Genomic DNA, 19,758 nt, shown 5'->3' with positions numbered 1-19,758 from the left:
CTGTCAGATTAGCCAGTGTGACAGTAAAGGAAAACAATCAATGTTGGAGGGGATGTGGCAAAGCTGGGACACTAATGCATTATTGGTAGAGTTGTGACCTGATCCAATCATTCTAAAGGGCAATTTGGAACTATGCACAAAGAGCTATAAAACTGTGGCTACCCTTTGATCCTGTGATACCACTACTAGGTCTGTATCCCAGAGATCCAAAAAAGGGGGAAAGGACCTACAAAAACATTTATAGCAGCTTTTTTTTTTTTGTAGTGGCAAAGAATTGGAAATTGAGGGGATGCCCATCAATTGAGGAATGGTTGAACAAGTTGTGGTAAATGATGGTGATGGAACACTATTGTGCTATACAAAATGACAAGCAGAAAGATTTCAGAAAAAGCTAGAAAGACCAACATGAACATCAGATGCAGTGAAATAAGCAGAACCAGGAGAACATTGCATACTGAAACAGCAATATTGTACTTGGTTTATCAGCTATGAAAGATCTGACTACTCTTAATACAATACAAAGATCCAGGATGATTCTGAAGGACTTTTGATAGAGAATGCTATTCGCCTTCAATGAAAGAACTGTTGGGAGTCAGATGCAGATCAAAGCATACTATTTTTGACTTTGTGTTTTTATTTTGGGGTTTTGGTTTTATGAGTATTCTCTTACAATAACCAATATGTAAGTATGTTTTACATAACAATACGTATGACCCTGATGAAATTGCTTACCATCTCCAGCAATGGGAAGGGGAGGGAGACAATTTGGATCTTATAATTTCAGAAAATGTATATTGAAAATTGTTATCACATGTGAAAATAAAATATCTTAAATTTTTTTTGGCCATTAAGATCAATTTTTCTGGAGAATTACTGTTGTTTTCACAATTTAAAAACAAATTTAGGTTATCTTTTGCATGGGGGTCTCTCATGCTCTCTTGCACAAAAGTGTATATATATATATATATATATATATGTATACTTAAAAAAAAACAAACAACTCACCTTCTGTCTTAGAATTAATACTTGTATTGGTTCCAAGGCAGAAGAGCAGTTAGGGCTAGGCAACTGGGGTTAAGTGAGTTGCCCAGGGATACACAGCTAAAAGTTGCCTAAGAATAAATTTGAACCCACTACTTCTCTTCAAGACCAACTATCTACTGAGTCACTTAGCTGCCCTGGCTATGTATTGTATATCATTTTTCTATGTCAAACAACTGAAAAGCCTTGATTTCAAAAAATAAAATGACATTTATTGGCTTTACAAAAATATAAATTAATTTTACACCATCTGACATAAAGTTATGTGTAAACACTCATTTTACAGTACTGAAGTTCTTCAAGAACAGAATTTCATTGACGAAAATAAATTTTACTGTGAACATCTATAATGGATGAGTTAGCAAAAGGTAAACAACATAAAACCCAACCTATAATATAGTTGTACATTTCCTCCAATGGGTAATGGATTCAGGTTAGGAAGTCTGCTCCCAGGGTAAACTAGAATCTTTATCGATGAAAATGCTAAGCCTTCGAACCTCTATACAGAAACGTTTACGTTACAACTTTCAATCTGCAGCAGAGGCACGGCTCTATAGTTAAGGCAGATCCATCCAACCTGTGGAAAGAGGTATTCAAACACCATGTTCAAGTTTTCTGAAGAACAAAGCCCAGGTTTCTAACCAATATCTAAAAGCCACAGCAACCTAACCCAGGCTGGAACCAGCAATTACCAACACATCTCCTGTAGTATGGATACAAGCTACAAAACTATGGTTGAGGGAAAGCTTGGCGAGAGGAAGGCAGCTTAAGGACAGTTCTCATTGGTGCTTTGATATTTTTTAAAATGTGCTGTCCTCATTTCAGCTAAAGACATTAAGACAACACTATGTCATTTTTGCTTAAAAATACCATTGGTACTAACGTAGGATTTATGATGACTTTAGGTGGAAAGAATGAGAGATCTGGCCTTAACATTCATCCAGAATCCTCCATTTTCATGAAATATGAGCTCCCAACAACATATAGCTGGACTTTCTGATTATGCCTATGAACATACCCACACACATTGCATAAGAGAAGTTACATCTGACCAAGCTTCTCAAAACAGGGGCAAATTAAATTTAAAAGTGCAACAACAAAGGTCATCATAATCAGCAAGAGCACAGTTTACATCATCTCCTCCCTTTGGCCTTTCCTGAAGTACAATATTAGCCTACTGATTCAAAAGCTTCCTTTAGCATAGGACTATGCCTTAGGAAAATGCAATTTTCCCTTAGTGCTGCCCAAAAGAACTCATTAGTTCCGTATGAGCTTAGTCTGTAGAGAAACAAGAGTGTTCAAGAGACCATCTTCACTGATTCAGTCTGAGTGCAGCTGCCCAGGCGTCACTGCTGGGGAATGTAGGAATGACCCATCCTTGGGGGACTGAGGTTGCTTCAGGATGATCTGATGGTGCCAGATACTGGTCCCATTCATGTCTGTAGAAGAACATTTTAGTACAAAAGTTTATTTCAATTGCTCTTTAGCAAATCATGATATAATTGATCTTTGTTCATTATTGTAGAACTCAAAATGTAAGACTAAGTTTATCAAAATGTAAACAAAGAGGAACATTCTTTATTTTTTTTTTTGCAATTACAATGGCTATCAATTAATTACACTTGCATTTATGACCAAACAAGAGATAGAGAACATTACAAGAAGTAAAATGAATAATTTTGATAAAACAAACAAAAAACCCAATGCATCCTAGATTAGAAAGGAAACAACTGAGAAAAAAATTTTATAACAAATTTCTCTGATAAAGGTCTCATTTCTCAAATATATAAAGAACTAAGTCAAATTTATAAGAATCCAAGTCATTCCCCAATTGATAAATGGTCAGAGGATGTGAACAGGCAGTTTTCAGGTAAAGAAATCAAAGCTATCAATAATCATATGAAAAAATGTTCTAAATCCCCCTTGATTAGAGAAATACAAATTAAAACAACTCTGAAGTGCTATTTCATACTTATCAGATTGGCCAATATGACAGTAAAGGAAAATAATAAATGTTAGAGAAGATGTGGTAAAACTGGGATACTAATGCATTGGTGGACTTGTGAATTGATCCAACCATTCTGGAAGGCAATTTGGAATTATGCCCAAAGGGTTTTATTTTTTTAATTTTATTTTACCTTTTTTTTTAAACCCTTATCTTCCATCTTTGAGTCAATACTGTGTATTGGCTCCAGGGCAGAAGAGTGGTAAGGGCTAGGCAATGGGGGTCAAGTGACTTGCCCAGAGTCACACAGCTAGGAAGTGTCTGAGGCCGGATTTGAACCTAGGACCTCCCATCTCTAGGCCTGGTTCTCAATCCACTGAGCTACCCAGCTGGCCCCCCACTCCCACCCCCCCGCAAAGGGTTTTAAAAGGCTTGCATGCCCTTTGATCCAGTCATACCACTACTAGGTTTGTATCCCAAAGAGATTTAAAAAAAAAAAAAAGGGAAACATTCTGTTTGTACAAAAATATTTAGAGCTGTTCTTTTTGTAGTGGCAAAGAATGGGAAATTGAGATGTCTCTCAATTGAGGAATGGCTGAACAAATTATGGCATATGATGGTGATGGAATACTATTGTGCTATAAGGAATGATGAACAGGATGATTTCAGAAAGAGTGGGAAAACCTTCATGGACTGATACAGAGTGAAATAAGCAGAACCAGGAGATCATTTTACACAGTAACTGCAATATTATGGAACAATCAAATGTAATAGACTTCGCTACTAACAGCAATACAATGATCCAGGTCAATTCTGAAGACTTATGAAAAAGAATGCTATCCACCTCCAAAGAAGGAACTGCTGGAGTAGGAATGCAGACAAAAACATACTATTTATCACTTGTTTATTTGGGAATATGTTTTGGGGTTTTGGTTCAATAAGATTATTCACTTACAAAAATGAATAATATGGAAATATGTTTTGTATGATAATACATGTATAACCCAGACTGATTTGTCAGCTATAGAGGGGGAAAGGAAGAGGAGAGGGAAACAATATGGATAATATGACTTTGGAAAATTTATGTGGTAATCTGTTATTAAAATGAAATTTTAATATTTCTTTAAAAAATTGATTACACTCCTGGCTAACAGAGGGAAAGTTATTTTGGGAGGTTTAGGATTATATCCAAACAAGCTTTTTTCTTTTTCAGCAGAATAAAGTGATTTTACTTAGTATGAAAAACATCATTCTCTTAGAGAATCATAAAATGTGTGAGATGGAAGGAATTTCTGAAGGTTATCTATAGTTCAACACCCTGATTTTATAAATCAGAATAGTGAGACCAAGGTAGACTAAGGGACTTGTCCTAAGTTGCAGGGATCAAAATAAAAGAAGCAAGATTCAGATATCTGTCCTCTAAAATCCCAGTCCTTTATGTCACAATTTAATTTAACTCCTTTATTTCAGAGATGAGGAAAATGAGATTAAGTGATATGCCTTAGGTCACACAGGATGGGGTGAAAACACAGGGGTCTAGCTCTCAGGACCTGTTTCAAACAAAATCCTAAATCCAGAATGGATTTTACAAGATTATCATGTCAATTCCACAAAGGATTATACTCCTTGTTGATAAATGTATTTTTCTTTAGCATGAAGAATTGTAAAGAAGATGCTAGCACTTAAAATCAATAACCTCTAAGTGTCAATATGGCAAAAAGGAAAAAGACTCTTCCCCTTTTCAGTTAATACACGCCTAGACCCCAGTTACCAGAGGCAGTGCCAGAATAAGGGAGATCAAAACAGACCAGAATTAGCGTGGCATCTTCTTGTGGGGGAGGAGGTTGACAAGCTGGTGTTCATACAGAGAAAGCTGACTAGGAAAGTGGAGAACATGCCACAAGATGGACTGAAGGAACTAGGGCTGTCTAACCTAAAGGAGAAAGATTGTGGGTGTGTGAACAGGGAGAAATGATAGAGAGCTTCAATTATTTTATGGGCCATCATGTGGAAATAGACTTTTCTTTTTAGAACCTTTACCTTCTGTCTTAGAATACTGAGATATTAAGTATCAGTTCTAAGGCAGAAGAGCTGGCAAGGGCTAGGTAATGAGGGTTAAATAACTTGCCCATGGTCACACAAGCTGAGAAGTGTCTGATGCCAGATTTCAATGCAGGATATCCCATTTCTAGATCTAGTTCTCTATCTACTGAACCACCTAGCTGCTACAGACTTTTCTTAATAGTTCTAGAAAGTGAGGCTCGGAGCACCAAGTAGAAATTGCAGAAGCAGGTTTGACTTGGTGTCAAAAAAAACTTCCTAACACAGAGCTATCTAAAAACAGAATGGGTTGCTTTGGAAGGTAATGGGTTCTCCTTCACTAGAGGTTTTTGGAGAAGAATATTCTATAGAGGGGATTCCTATTCAGGAATCAGTTGCATTAGGTGGCTTTGTGGGATACCTTCTATCTCTGAACTTCTGTGATAAAAGTCAGAAGACCTATGGTTTGGACCTATTTTGTTATCTATATAATGAAAGAGTTGGACCACACTATCTCTCAAGTCCCTTCTTAACACCTAGCCTTACAAAAATAAAAAATAAAATAAAACAACTTCTGATTCTTAAAGTATAGTTCACAGGTAACATAATATAGGGCTATATACCAATAAGTGACCCACTAACATAACTCTACTATGGCATATTACCAACTTCTTATTTATTTACTGAAAAGGGAGCTTATCATGATTATAAAGCACTAATGCTCTTACCTGATCTGAATGAGAGCTGGTAAGGAGTGTTCTGCTTGTAGATAATATTGCCGGAAAGGTTGTAGGAGATGACTAAGTGGAAACTCATCTGAAAGAGAAAAACCACACATAGCTACAACTTGTGCTTCCTATGTTCAGAGTAACTTATAAAAATATATTTAGCATTGACTTAGCCTATTACTATAGTTCTGACATATTTTTGAATGTTTAATCACTCCATTCCAAATCTTATTATTTAAGACTCTGCAGAAAGAAATAGTTTACCACCAGCTTTCTAACTATTTCAAGTTATCCATAATAAGAAGCATTATCAATACTCCTCCCATTTTTTTGTGACCTAGATCCCTCTGACAGCCTAGTGAGGCCTATGGACCCTTTCCAGAATTATGTCTTATGTTGTTTTTTAAAACACATAGTCCAAGGAAATCGAAAATAAGGAAATTATTTGTGTCCCATCCAAGTTTATAAACCTCTCTTCAAAGTAAGCCCAGGGATTCCTTTGAAGTCTGTAGATAACTTAGATGAATATTCCTGCTATAAGAATGCTATTCATTTCTTTTACAGTTACAGAACATACCTGGATCCCCAAATAATTTAGAATTAATTTCTTGTTTCTGATGTAAAATCTTCTCTTTTTCTTTTTTCTGTTTCCTTTCTAATTCTCTTTTTCTCTCTTCTTCTTGTTCTCCTTCTAACATGACTCGCAACGCCCTTTCTTCAGCTTCATACAATTCAGTACGTTTTTTAATTAATTTTCTCAGTCTCTCTACGTGATGTTCAAAAGCTTCATCTGCTGAGGCAGGTGGACAAACACCTGAAAAAAAGAACCCAGTAACAATTTAGATACATGTATCTAAATATCTGATTTAAGTAGCAAAACTCATTACTTTTATGACATTGACTCAAGTTCCTAGTTATGATAGAAAAATGTCCACAGTTTAACTGTTGGCATCTCTCAAAGTCCTCAATCCCCGACTTGACTAGAACAAATATTAAGGAGAGTATACTGATGATATACAGTGAGAATCACAAAAGTGATCACAATTTTTGACAAAGAAGTTACACTTTGGGACTTTTTCCTTAAAACATCATAAAAATGGAAAAGAATCTCTGTACAAAAATATTCACAGGTATTTACAACAGCAAGAAACTCAAAACACCTTTACATCTAAAGAGATGAAATCAAGGAAATATGAATAGATCCATATGAAATGATGCAAAATGATAGGAGCAAAACCAGAACTATACACATATTGACAATTATTTGTGTGTGTGTGTTTATATATAACATAGATTGAAAGAAAACCAAAAATGGACTTGGCAAAAAGATATTACAAATACATTTTTTATAAGACTTTAATCTTATTTGCTTCTCTTTTTACAGTTATTAAGTTTGCAATACAGTTTTTAAGTTGTGCACATCATAGGGAACCACTATAGAAAAGGCTGGACTTGCTTGATGTGTTAGGTTTTGGCTTTTTTGCTGAACTGCAAAATACCTTCTTTTAGCACCTTATTAAATCATTGGCTGGGCATCCTACAACTGCCTGCTAACAGGACTCACTTTATTATGGATACTTCCTGCTCTAATCTATCTCACCTCAAACTTCTAGGCTAACCTCTTTTGTCTGTTCAAAAGCATAAACAACTTTCTGAGAATTTAATGATTATAGAGGCATTTTTGGTAAAAAAAAAAAATTTCTCTTAAAAGTAAATAGGACAGTTTGGTGGCGCAGTATATTAGAGAGCAAGAAGGTCTTGAGTTCAAATGTGCCCTCTGATACTTCCTAGGTGTGTGATCCTGGCCAAGTCACTTAACTCCAATTGCCTAGCCCTTACCACTCTTCTGCCTTGGAACTGATACTCACCTGTTCTAAGGCAGAAAGTAAAGTGTAAAGTATATGCACATAAAAAAAATATACATTAGGCTTCTAGCATGAGGGAAGGGAATTTTCCTATTCATGAAATTTCAAATGCAACTCTGGGCATAGGATAATGAAGAAGCAAAACTAGATGATCTTTAAAGTTTTTTTCAGCTATAAATTTTTGTAATATGAGAAGGCAAAGAGAACTGTGAGGCCTTCCACCAGAAGTACTTGGAGGCTGTCATCAATGTCTACCCTCAGAAGAGGTAGAAAACTAGAATCTAAAGGGGTCTATACCCCAGATCAGCTGCTAAAAGGCACATGGTGTGGTTTTTTCCAGGTCAAACTTAAAAAAAAATACATTTATACTCATTTTATACTGCCACTTTAAACTTTTATAATCGTTTCATGTGAAGTTTCATCCAGGAATTATTTTTTCTTTTTCTTTCCATAGCATCCAGCATGACACTTCAAAAACAGGGGGTACTATGTTAAAAAAAATTTCATAAGTTATAATTATTGAAGTATTAAGAGGCCAGACAGACCTGGAATTGAATCCTGATTTTGGCCCTTAACTGTGTGACAACAAGTTAGTTAGCTCTTTCTGAGCAGGGCTCTAGGATGTAAACTAATTAAGGAAAATGTGGACATACCCAGCGGCACATTACTAGTTAGTGGGACGGTCAGAACTACAAACTTGGGTCTTCTAGTAATAAAAGTAATTTATATGTGTATTAAGGTATAATGATAATAGCTGGTGTTTATTTAGCACTTGTTATGTTACCAGGTATTATGCTAAATGCTTGACAATTATCATCTCATTTGACCCTCACAACCCTGGGTAATAGATGCTCTTATTATTCCCATTTTAAAGATGAGGAAACTGAGTTAAACAGAGGGTAAGTAACTTGCTCATAGATGTTAAGTGTCTGAGGCCAGATTTAAAACTGAGGTCTTCCTAACTCTGTGCACTATGAAGCCACCTAGCTGTTGTTCATGACTGTGAAGTATTTTTTTTTTTAAACCTTACCTTCTGTCTTAGAATCCATATTGGTTCCAAGGCATTATAGTAGTAAGGGGGAGGCCATGGGAATTAAGTGCCTTGCCCAGGGTCACACAGTTAGGAAGTGTCTGAGGCCAGATTTGAACCTAGAGTCTCCCATCTCTGGGCCTGGTTCTCTAGCCACTGAGCCACCCAGCTGCCCTGTGAATTAAGTTTTACAGAAAAGGAGACAAGCAGAGCACAGTTAGTTGAACAAGTGTCAGAGTCAGGACCTGAACTCAGTTCCCTTCTATCTCTACTCTGTTTCCATGCTGAGAGACTATTATGGACCATGAAGAGCATTAGGTATTAGTATTAACAAAGCCAAAAAATAGTTGTCTTCAAGGAAGAAGTTACATTCTATCAAGGCTGATAACAATAGCTACATACACAAGTACAGGGCAGCTAGGTGACACAGTGGATAGAGAGCCAAGCCTGAAGTTAGTTTGGAAGACCTGGGTCCAAATCTGGCCTCAGATACTTAATAGCTTTGTCACTTTGGGCAAGTCACTTAATTCTAATTACCTAGCCCATGCCCTTCTGTTTTAGTTATTACTAAGGAAGAAAGGGTTAAAAAACAACAACCAAGTATATACAAATTATACACCACATATATTAAAGGGTAATTTAATTTTGGGGGCTGGAAGAATGCATTAGAAGAATGTACCTGGAAGACCTAGGAAAGGCCACACAGAGAACGTAGTAAGAATTATAGGTATAGTGTATGTAAAGATATGAATGAACATAGGAGAAGGAACGTTATTGGAACGTTATTGGAAAGAAACAGAAGAAAAGATGAATTTCACTTAAGAATAATAATAAATAATAAGGCTAGAAAGGTAGGCTGGAGCCAAAATATGAGGGGTTTAAAATGCTAAACAGAGGGTTTTGTATTAGATCTTAGATAATGAACCAAAGGAATTTATTGAAAAGGGGAATGTCAGGGTCAGACCTGAGATTTAAGTAAAGAAATCCTTCTGGCAGCAGGCATGATTGTAAACAACAGATTGGGGGGGGGGGGCAGGAGGAATGTAGTTTATAGGGCACAAACTTTTAAGTTTCATCTGCATTATCCCCATCATTTTCTTAAGTCTAGACAATCAACAAAACAATAAATCAAACCCTGATGGGTAGCATTTGGTCATTTCCAAAGTGTAAATACTCACATGGAAAATTTAACAATCAGCTTGTATAAGGTGCCCCCAGCACACCCCTAGATGTATGTATGTCAGTTACCTTTCCTAGCTGCAGCCTCTTTTCTCAGTTTCCTCAGTTTTTCTAAGGCTCGAAGAATATCTACCATTCTCTTGGTATCTGCTTGCTTTTTCCTCACTTCTGATAAAACACCATCGGCAGCAACTTTGAGTTCTTGTTCCTGGTGAAAAAAACACAAATTACCAAGCTCCATCTTCAAGGACATCTTAAAGTAAGTAATTTCCTAAAAAGGGCAATTTTAAGTATGTCAATAGAATCTTCGTGCCCCAAAAGATTTTCCCCATAAGCACTGCCTGAAATATTACGGGAAATAAATGCCCTTTGGATAATGGGAGAGGGTAGAAGAATAAGACATTATAAATCAGTACTACTGTGTGCCCATCACATAATTTGACAATCTGATCTAATCTGTGAAATGAGGGAGTTGGGGTTGGATGAATTCTAAGGTCCCTTCCAGTTCTAGATTTATGAATATTTGAATTATATGAAAATTGTGATCATTGCACAATGAGAAAATAGGCCCATGAAATGATGGGAAGAGATAACTATACTGGTATGGAACTTAAACCTTTGAAGGGAAGGGGGTAGTGCCAAGGCAACCAGGAGACATATGGACACTAATAAATGTAGTATAGGCAGTGACAATGTACAGAGCCCTGGGCTTGGAGTCATAAAAATTTGGGTTCAAATACAGGCACTTACTAGTGGAACTCTGAGCAAATAACTTAAATTCCCTTTGCCTCAGTTCTTCCTCTGTAAAATGGGGATATTAATAGCACCTACCTCCCAGGGTTGTTGAGACAACTGATAAGTTGCCCGGCATAGTAAGTTCTATACAAGTGTCAGCTGTGTGTGTGTGTGTGTATAATAAACATTACATAAACATTCTTGTTCGCTATTATTATGGGACAGATGCCATGACCATAGAACACAGAAAATAATTGGGCAAAAGCCATTTTCTTTTTGAAGGAAAACTTCCGATCTTATGTAGGCAGCTAAAACCATACAAAGTGGTGTTAAGAATCCGGGAAGCAGGTTTTTGAGAACCTCTGAATGTTCCTCTCCTCTGCTTGCCCTGCAAGTAGGACTACTACTAAAATTTCTTCCAAGGGGCAATGTATTGGGGAGTGGAATTTACACCTCCCAGGCAGAGGACCCTAAGCTTCGGGCCGAATCCCAAGGTTAGAGCCGGAGGAGCTCTGAACCAGAACCAACGAGGTGCATTTCATTTTACACTCTAGGTGCCATGCCTCCGACCTTACCCGGGCCTTCTCCTCCACTTCCTGCACACACTTGTTCCTCCAGCGGTCTATCTCCTCCTCTCTCTCGTGTGCTCGGGCCAGGGCAGCCTCTCGTTCGGCCTCACGCTCACGGGCCCTTTCCCGAAGCCGCAGGCGCCGCTTGCGGACGCGCTCCAGCTTCCTCCGCGCCGCGCCCAAGTAGGCGGGCTGATTCAGAGGCTCGAGGTCTAGGAGCAGCTGCTCCCGCAGCGGGACCGTCTGTTGGTGCAACCGCTCCCAGGCTTCCCCGTCGGCCTCGGCCTCCCGCAGAGCCCGGCAGAGGCCGCGTAAGCGGCTCACCAGGCGCAGAGCTCCGCGAAGCCGCCCCCGGAGCTCGCCAAGGCTCAGACCCGTCGGCGCAGCCTCCCCCGCAGCCCCCGGAGCTGGAGGACCGTTCGCTCGCCTTGGGGCAGCGAAGACGGCCTCCAACCACTGGCGATCCCTCTGGCGTTGCAGGGTCGTGTCCCCAAGCCCGTCCGGCGGCGGGGCATCTGCCCAGCGAGGGACCCATGGCGGGGCCGGGGAAGGTTGCTGAAGCCGCTCGCCACCCTCAAGCCCCGGAAAGGGCCTGCATTGCGGGGGAGGAGGTGGCGGCGGGATGGGGGGTGGCGGGATCGGAGGCGGCAGGAAGGGGGCCGCACTAGGGCCCGAGGTCCCCAGGAACGGGCCCAACCGCGGGGGTAACGGTGGAGGCGGAAAGGCCTGGGGAGGCGGTGGCGGCCCGAAAGGAAGGCAGCGGAACGGAGGAGGGGGAGGAGGCGGCGGAGGTGGCGGTGGCACTGGGCAGGCAGGGGCAAAGCGGCCGGGGAAGGGTGGCAGAGCCATGAAGGTAGTGTGCCCCTATCACCCAAGCGGGCCTGGAGGAAGTACTGGAAACCCGGAAGAGGGTCCGGAGACTGCTCCGAAAGGATCCTAGGGCTACTTTTCCCGGATATGACGTAGAAACGTGTTGACAGCCACGAGTGTCTGCGAGCCAATGACTGAGACCGTACTTTCGCTAGCCCCGCCCCACATACGCTGTCCTTTCATTCCGAGTGCTGGGGAAATTCCACACCTGGCTCGGAAGGGGAAAGCTGGAACCTACTGGAAGATCCAAATGGAATGCCTGGAGGCCTTCTGGTTCTGCAGTAAAGCAACGTCTTAAGCCACCCCTGCTCTCAGTCCTTAACTATTCCCAGCCCCACCTCAATCCCTCCAAGCTGGGACAAGCTGGTTGATCAGTTTCCCAGAGATGACAAGAGAACTGTTGCATTAATAGCTTTGTTTTTATTCAAATGCCAAAACATAAAGTCCCAAGGTACAAATTGTAGTTACACTGCTTTTGTGTTTGATTTAAAAACATCGATCACAATGTTAGAAACAACTTCCAAAACGTAAATGCAAGTTGTTTTACTGTTGTCACTGTAATGTCTCCCAGTCCATTTCCTCAAAAGAATTAAAATCTATTTCGATTTTCCCATTCTACAAAAAGGGAAACTATACAATAAAAGGAAGTAATGAATGAAGTTACAACACAGTATGGAGGACTTCCTGAAAGTAACTTTAACCATTACTGGGGAAATTAAGTAGGAGTCTTGTTCCTGCTCTTTGCTACACAAACCTGACTTGGTGAATGTGCATCTCCTCTATCCCATCCACAGATAAATATTTCACAACTCTCCTATTATCTAAGTCATGTAAAGCCCAACTGAATTGGCTCTTCAGTACAAGATATGGGCTTGTAATTAAAGTGTTAAGAGTTTCATGTTTTTTCTTCCTGACAAAGTGCATGTGGAAAAAAATAAGCAGGCTAAATGAACATAAATGAATGTTTAAATCAGTGTTAAATTCAATTTTAAAAAGAAGTTAAACTAGATGAATAACAATAAAACCTGCAACAACATCTTAGCAGGAAGGAAAAAAACTGAAAAGGTATCTGGAGACTGATATTTTAAAATTTTTTAAATCAAAAATCTTTTACTAGTTTCCTAAGTTTTCTGCTAAAAGAGAATTTTTTTTCATGTGTCTCATCCAAGGGATTCAGTTTCATTCCCTGTTTTGCTCTAAGTCCTTCAAATAAATGACCAAGAAAAAGGTGTACAACAAAGGAGTGCAAAATAACTTAAAGAGTTCATTTTTGTATGAACAAATTCCCTACTGATTAAAGAAAAAAAAATACATTTTCTTTCTTTGATGTTTTAACTTTATAAGGAAATAGGAGGTTGGATAAATATCCAGCACCAAAAAACTGATGCACACTAGCTCTTTAGGTAATTGCACAATATTGAGTATTTTACTTAAAATTTAAATATACCTACATGCTGCATTCCTCATTGGTTTTTCCTGTGAGAAATTTACCTAGATTCCAATTCCATCTGCTCTTCCATTGCCCTGAAGCACACTGAAAATGGCCAATAAATCAGACTGGCCAACAAACTGCCTTTTATACTGAAATCAATTGTTAATTTGGTGTCACAAATTAGCAAAGAAGCCCAAGAACATAATGAAACATCATCAAAAATCAGTTCTTTAGGGCACTTTTCCATTACTAATAATGCCACCATATCTATTCTTTTCCATTTTAAATGTGAATAAAAAGTCCGATCTCTTCAGGAAACAATTGTGGATGAAAAAAAAGTTAAACTAATGGTATATCAATATTCAGTTAAGGAAATTTATTTTCCCATTTGTAGAGTAACATTATTGTAAAATTCATTATTTACTGGCAACACCTGCATTGCTTAACCAGAATTTTGTTAAAGCAGATTTTAAAAAACTGAACCCAAAAAAATGTACATTTTATATCTTTGAACATTGTGCCATTAAAATCCACAAGTCCACTGCATAAAATCAATGTGATGTTACAGTAACATACATGATCTGATTCTTATCCTAAAAGCTCTGACCATGTATAATAATATCCAGGATAGATCCAATGCCTTTAATGTCAGACTGTAAAGCCAGTTACGATCTTAAAACAAAGGGAGAAATTTCTATGAGATAAAGTTTTTAACAGTGTTTAACTGTTTGCTGCATCTGCTTGCCGAGGCCATCCTTCCTCTTCAACTCCAGAGTCATACTCCTCTTCAGATGACTCTTTAGTTGGAGCCCTATGATGAAAAACAATCAGTTATTTTTTTAAAAAACAACTAAAAAGTCTTAAGAAAGAAAAATAAGCATGTTTTTCTAAAGGCAAATAAAAATAAATTCAAATCAATATGTTAGTGTTTCACAGCTGAAAGAAATTCAAATTAACTTCTAATACAAATAATAATTACCAAATATCCTTGATTAACCTTGGTTGTGGAATTCTGTTAACTGTTTTAACAAAATTCTAACTATATAAAAAAAAAAAATTCTAACTATAAAATGGCTTGAGAGATTTTCAAAAGACACAGAAACCCGCCTGTTTTGGGATCCCTTTCTTTAAGCAGAAATGCTTTAGTTTAGAATAAATAAAACTTTCTTTTGACAGGTTTGTTCTCAAAATGAAGAGTATTTTCTTCTACACTTTCATCATCTCCTGCTTGGACTAGTGGAATAGTTTCCTAATTATTCTCTAGTAACTCCTCTAATCTATTCTGCACACAATTGTAGTAATATTCTAAAGTGTGTGCCCAGTAATGTAATTTACCCAAGTACTGTCCCTGGGCCTAGTGTCTGTCTGTCTCCCTCTTTTATATGACAATTAAAACCCTTCCCAGTCTGGCTTCCAAGAATTTTCTCTGGCTAATTTCCTATTATCTCACTATATTCTCTACATTCCAGACAAACTGGCCCACTTGCAGATTCCCAAATTCAACATTCTGTCTCCTAATTCTTGGTCTTTGCATGGACTGCCTTAAATTCACTCCCTCCTTACTTCTACTTCTTTGAATCTTGAGCTACCTTCAGGGCTAACTTAAAAAGACTTTCCAGGTTCAAACCCGGCCTCAGCCACTTCCCAGCTGTGTGACCCTGGGCAAGTCACTTGACCCCCATTGCCCACCCTTACCAATCTTCCACCTATGAGATAATACACCGAAGTACAAGGGTTTAAAAAAAAAACAAAAAAACTTTCCTACAAAGGGCTTGAACTCCTTAGATGTGAGAACTCTCCCCTAAGAAATTACTTTGTATATATTTTATATTGAATTAATTATCTCTATAAATGTTCCACTTCCACTCCTCCACCTCCCATCCCAAATAGAATATAGACTCTTTGAAGAAAGGAACCTATTAATTTTTTTCTTTGTATCTCCCATAGTGCTTTGTAAACAGAAAATGCTAAAAAATGTTGCTGAATAAACAATGCAGAGAGCAAACAATCCATGCCACCTCACCCTACAACTCTAGTCCCTAAGTCCACCTAATGTGAAAAAGGTTTTCCTTCAGATTGCTTTATTCATGAAGAATGTAGGCTGTTCATTGGTTATCCTTTGCTCTTACTACACATTACTGCTACAATCAGATCTGAGAATCAGAAACAACCTTAAAGAATACTTAGTCCAAGTCTTTTATTTTAAATATAAAGCCTACTCACACTCTCTAGGCAACTTTCTCCACTGCTCTTTGGGTTAACCACAATTTTAATTCTTTGGAAACTATTCATGATTTGGAGCCATATAATACCTCAAGAAAATATTAAAAAGAAAGGCTATATGGAAGAAGTTTGAGATAATTTGTAATCTATATTGCTCTTTTCCTCCTATTCATTCCTGGGCTTATCATTTATCCAAACTGTGTGTGTGTGTGTGTGTGTGTGTTGGTGTCGGACCAGCTCTGTAGGCTATTCATCTAACTGTATATCTTAGACTGCAAAACAGGAATTCTTTATGTAGAAAGAAATTCTGAGTGATTATGACCTCATTAGGAGACTATGCAATATTCCATAGTCTACTTCAATCATCATGATGCAATTCATAAACAGGAGCATCCAGAGGACTTCATCAACTATAGAGACTCCTTTTCCATTTGAAAATTATACTAGATATTCTTCATGACAATGGCAATACTTCTTGCCAGTATTTGTTTTCCTCTTGTATGTCTCACTTAACATTAATAATCAAATATTTTCAAAGTGTCTATTTGTTGCCTGCTTCAAAAAACCTTCCATGATTTTAATACATATGTGGGAATGCCTTGTTAGGGGAGAATGCTACCAAACCAAAACTTTTTTTAAAATACTCTATAAACTGGGGGCAGCAAGCCAGGCATAGACATAGGAGGTCCTGGGTTCAAATTTGAGTACAGACTCTTCCTAGCCATGTGACCCTGGACAAGTCACTTAACCCCCTTTGCCTATCCCTTATCACTCTTCTGCTTTGGAACCAAAACAAAACTGAGATTGTAACAATATTAAGGTGTGGTCTATAATACAATTTGTGACTGTTTTCCCATTTCTTTAAAATTAATCTATATCTGTGTTGAGGATCTCCCTGGATGAAAGTATGAAAAAGTAAAGTAGGCAGATAGTTCAATAATTATTGATATTATATCAAATGAATCTTTAGAGTAGTAATACTTTTTACAGTTTCCTCCCCATATATTTCTTGAAAATCCCTCAACCCTCTCAAAACTGCATTACTTACAACATGGCCCCTATATAAATATCTTAATTTATATAGCTGTTTGCCTGCTGTCTCCTTTCTTAGACTAGATATTCCTAGAAAAAGGGGACAATTTTGGAGGTTATTTCTATGAATCTCCAGCACTAAGCTCAGTGCCTGTACCTAATAAAAGCTTGGTGAGGAGGGCAGCTGGGTGACTTGATAGATTGAGAGCCAGGCCCAGAGATGAGAGATCCTAGGTTCAAATCTGACATTTCTTAGCTGTATGAAAGGAAATTCTTGGTTCTCTTTGTCTATTCTGAATTTACACTTGTGAAAGGGAATCTTTTATTCTCTTTGCCTAGTTGAGGTTAAAACTTTGGTTAACAATAACTTATTAGAACTCATGCCCACTCATAGTATCCCTTTTTATTTGAAGACTACCCTCTCTGTGTATTCTTTCCATTTGATAGTTTTAGCATTTGCTATAAAACATGTGACCTGATATCACAAAATACTTATGCATGGTGGAGTGCAGAATTTTTTGGCATTAAAAAAATGCAATCAATAAAGGCAATTTTAAAAAATGAAAACAAAAAAATAGTAACTTAAGTACCCCTACTTAGTACCTCACTAGATTGTGAGGACAAGATTAACTCTCCTTTGCCTACTTTTGAATTAATCAACAAAAGCAAATATAGCCATACTTAACCCTAAAGTAAGGGAAACTCTTACTCCAGGAGTTTGCATCTCCAAAAGGAAGATACCCCTACTTAACCTCAAGTATGTGGAAGTCTGCAACCCCTGTGCTAACTGGGTAATAACTCAGTAACAAGCAAGTCCAAACTGGGTGAAAACTCAGAAATGCATGAGGCCTAGGAGGAGAATTAACACCTTTAGAGGTGACAACTCAATCCCACAGACACTGCCCCAGGGCAGGGCTGGACAATTTGGAAACTGTGATTGGCCCCTGTGAAGAGGGGCAGGAAGAGGAAACCACAGTAAAAGCCATGAAATCCCTGAGCAGTCAGTCTGGTGAAGTTGAGTCTGGCAGAGAGTGTCTTCTGGAGACAGTCTTGGAGGGAACTTCCCTGGAGACTGGGGCTTGGATTGAGGCTTCAATTTAGATTCTGACTCCTGGACTACTTTGTTGAGTTAGTGAAAAGGGCTGACTACTTTGCTAGTTTCCTTAGAGACTAGCTTCCTTCTTGTAGGAGGTCTTGTAGTTACTCACTACCGGCCCTCCTGGCTGAGGACTGGTATAGGTATTTTCTCTAACCTCTCTCACATTTTTCTACTTTATTGTTTCCCCTCTGTTTTGTAAATAAACTTCTGATTTGCGACCACAACCACATTACTTGATATAATTTAAGTCCAACCACTAAATTTAACTTTTACAGCTATGTGACCATGGGCAAGTCACTTAACTCTGATTGCCTAGCCCTTGCCACTCATCTGTCTTAGAACTGATACTAAGACAGAAGGTAAGGGTTAAAAAAAAAAAAAAAAAAAAAAGCTTGGTGACTGACTGGGCACTTGGCTGTCTAGTTGCTTTTCCCATTTGTTTTGTTTAATGATTTTTCTACTCTCAGATATTTTCCCCACTTTTGTCTATTCACATTTTTGCTATGTATTTTTAGCTACAATCCTCTATATCTATCTTTAGATAAAAGTATATGTTGATTTAATATGGAAAGTTTTAGTGAGTTCTTTGTGGAACCTTCACTCTTTATCTTCCACAATATATTTTGGCACAGGTGTAAAATTATTGTTATGGTTGGTATTTAAACCAATTTTGCTTAAAACCAGTCAATTTTTTCTATTGCAAATAAACAAACAAAATTTTTTATGGTCAACTTGGTCTTTCTCCTTTATTGTGGTAGTCATTAAATATTTGAACAATGACAAAATCTGGCCTTTTGCCTGAAAACTTAGCTCAATACCCTTCCTTGAAAACTGTTGCCTTTTTTGTTTTAATTTAAATTCTCATCTTCTGTCTTAGTATCAATTCTAAGACAGATGAATAGAAAGGGCTAGGCAATCGGAGTTAAATGACTTGCCCAGAGTCACACAGCTAAGAAATGTCTGAAGCCAAATTTAAACCCAGGTCTTCTATATTCTAGGCCTGGTGCTCTATCCACTGAGTCACCCAGCTGCCCCAGTACTGATGACTTCTGAGAGAACAGTCTCAGTAGAGTTGCTGGAAGTCATACTGGAAGAATTAAGAAGCAAATAGATGGTAACAAAGTAGAGTTGGCAAGTACAGATTACTATTTCAAGAAGCTTGATGGCAAACAGGAGAGACATGATAGTTACTTCAAGAAAGTTTCCTTCAACCCCCAAGACAGGAGAAATAAAAATGTTTTTCAGGAAGGGGATGAGGTGCCAGAGGAAAGAAAAAGAGAAAAGAAAAGGAAATAACTGAAGGAGTAAGTTCTAAGAGGAGAAAGCAAGGCATAAGATATAAGGATTCAAGTGGAAGAATTCCTTTGAGATAAGGAGATTATGTGCTGTCAATTCACATAGTTACACAAACATCTTCACTTTCTTATTCATAAATTCAAACCACATGTGACCTTTATATTTTTTAAAATATTTTCTTTAATTAGAAAAAAATCAAGTTTTAGATTTTTTAAAAAAGGTTAATAAAATACTTTACCTTATATGTTCATTTAATGAATTTATCTTTGAGAAAATTCTTGAGGGACTAAGCTTTATATCATGTATTAATCATATAACAAAGGTTTTAATGCTATTTTTATGTACATAATAAGGTTGCACTTCAAAATGATGAAGTTGTTTTGGCATAATTCATATTACCTAATGTATCCTGGTTCCTTCTTTCCTTCTACAACTTCTTTGTCAACTTCCACACATACAATGTCAGAATTTGGTACTTCGAACATTGGCTCTAGTAACAGCTTTTCCTACGAGAGTAAGAAAAATATTGCACAGAAAATTGAAGTCAATCCCTAAATTCTTACATTTTGTGCATAGCCACTAAATGATAAAAATATGCAAAAAGCTCTCCTTTTCTATTTAGCACAACAAAAAGGAACTCGGGCTTACATAACTACTACACTTTCCTCTCTGTA

At 37.9% G+C, this 19,758-nt stretch overlaps 2 protein-coding genes across 2 annotated transcripts in view; both read right to left on the bottom strand.

Moving 5' to 3' along the window:
* Positions 1-1,255: 1,255 nt before the first annotated feature.
* PDCD7 (programmed cell death 7) lies at positions 1,256-12,356 on the bottom strand. The gene is made up of 5 exons (XM_044665347.1): positions 11,139-12,356; positions 9,898-10,036; positions 6,332-6,568; positions 5,755-5,842; positions 1,256-2,480 (listed from the first exon to the last, which is right to left on the bottom strand). The coding sequence occupies exons 1-5, from the start codon at positions 11,979-11,981 to the stop codon at positions 2,354-2,356; spliced, it is 1,434 nt and encodes a 477-aa protein (XP_044521282.1). The 5' UTR covers positions 11,982-12,356; the 3' UTR covers positions 1,256-2,353.
* A 46-nt stretch (positions 12,357-12,402) lies between these two features.
* Positions 12,403-19,758, bottom strand: part of CLPX (caseinolytic mitochondrial matrix peptidase chaperone subunit X) — a 47,675-nt gene continuing 40,319 nt past the window's right edge. The window contains exons 13-14 of the mRNA XM_044665345.1: positions 19,484-19,590; positions 12,403-14,245 (exon numbers count right to left, since the gene is read on the bottom strand). Of these exons, the coding sequence (XP_044521280.1) occupies positions 14,155-14,245; positions 19,484-19,590 (198 nt within the window). The 3' untranslated portion in view covers positions 12,403-14,154. The remainder of the gene's footprint in view (positions 14,246-19,483; positions 19,591-19,758) is intronic.

The sequence above is a fragment of the Gracilinanus agilis genome, chromosome 2 (assembly GCF_016433145.1).
Source record: "Gracilinanus agilis isolate LMUSP501 chromosome 2, AgileGrace, whole genome shotgun sequence".
Lineage (NCBI taxonomy): Eukaryota > Metazoa > Chordata > Mammalia > Didelphimorphia > Didelphidae > Gracilinanus > Gracilinanus agilis.
The sequence above is the reverse complement of the archived record's forward strand: the minus strand, read 5'-3'. Positions and strand labels throughout refer to the sequence as shown.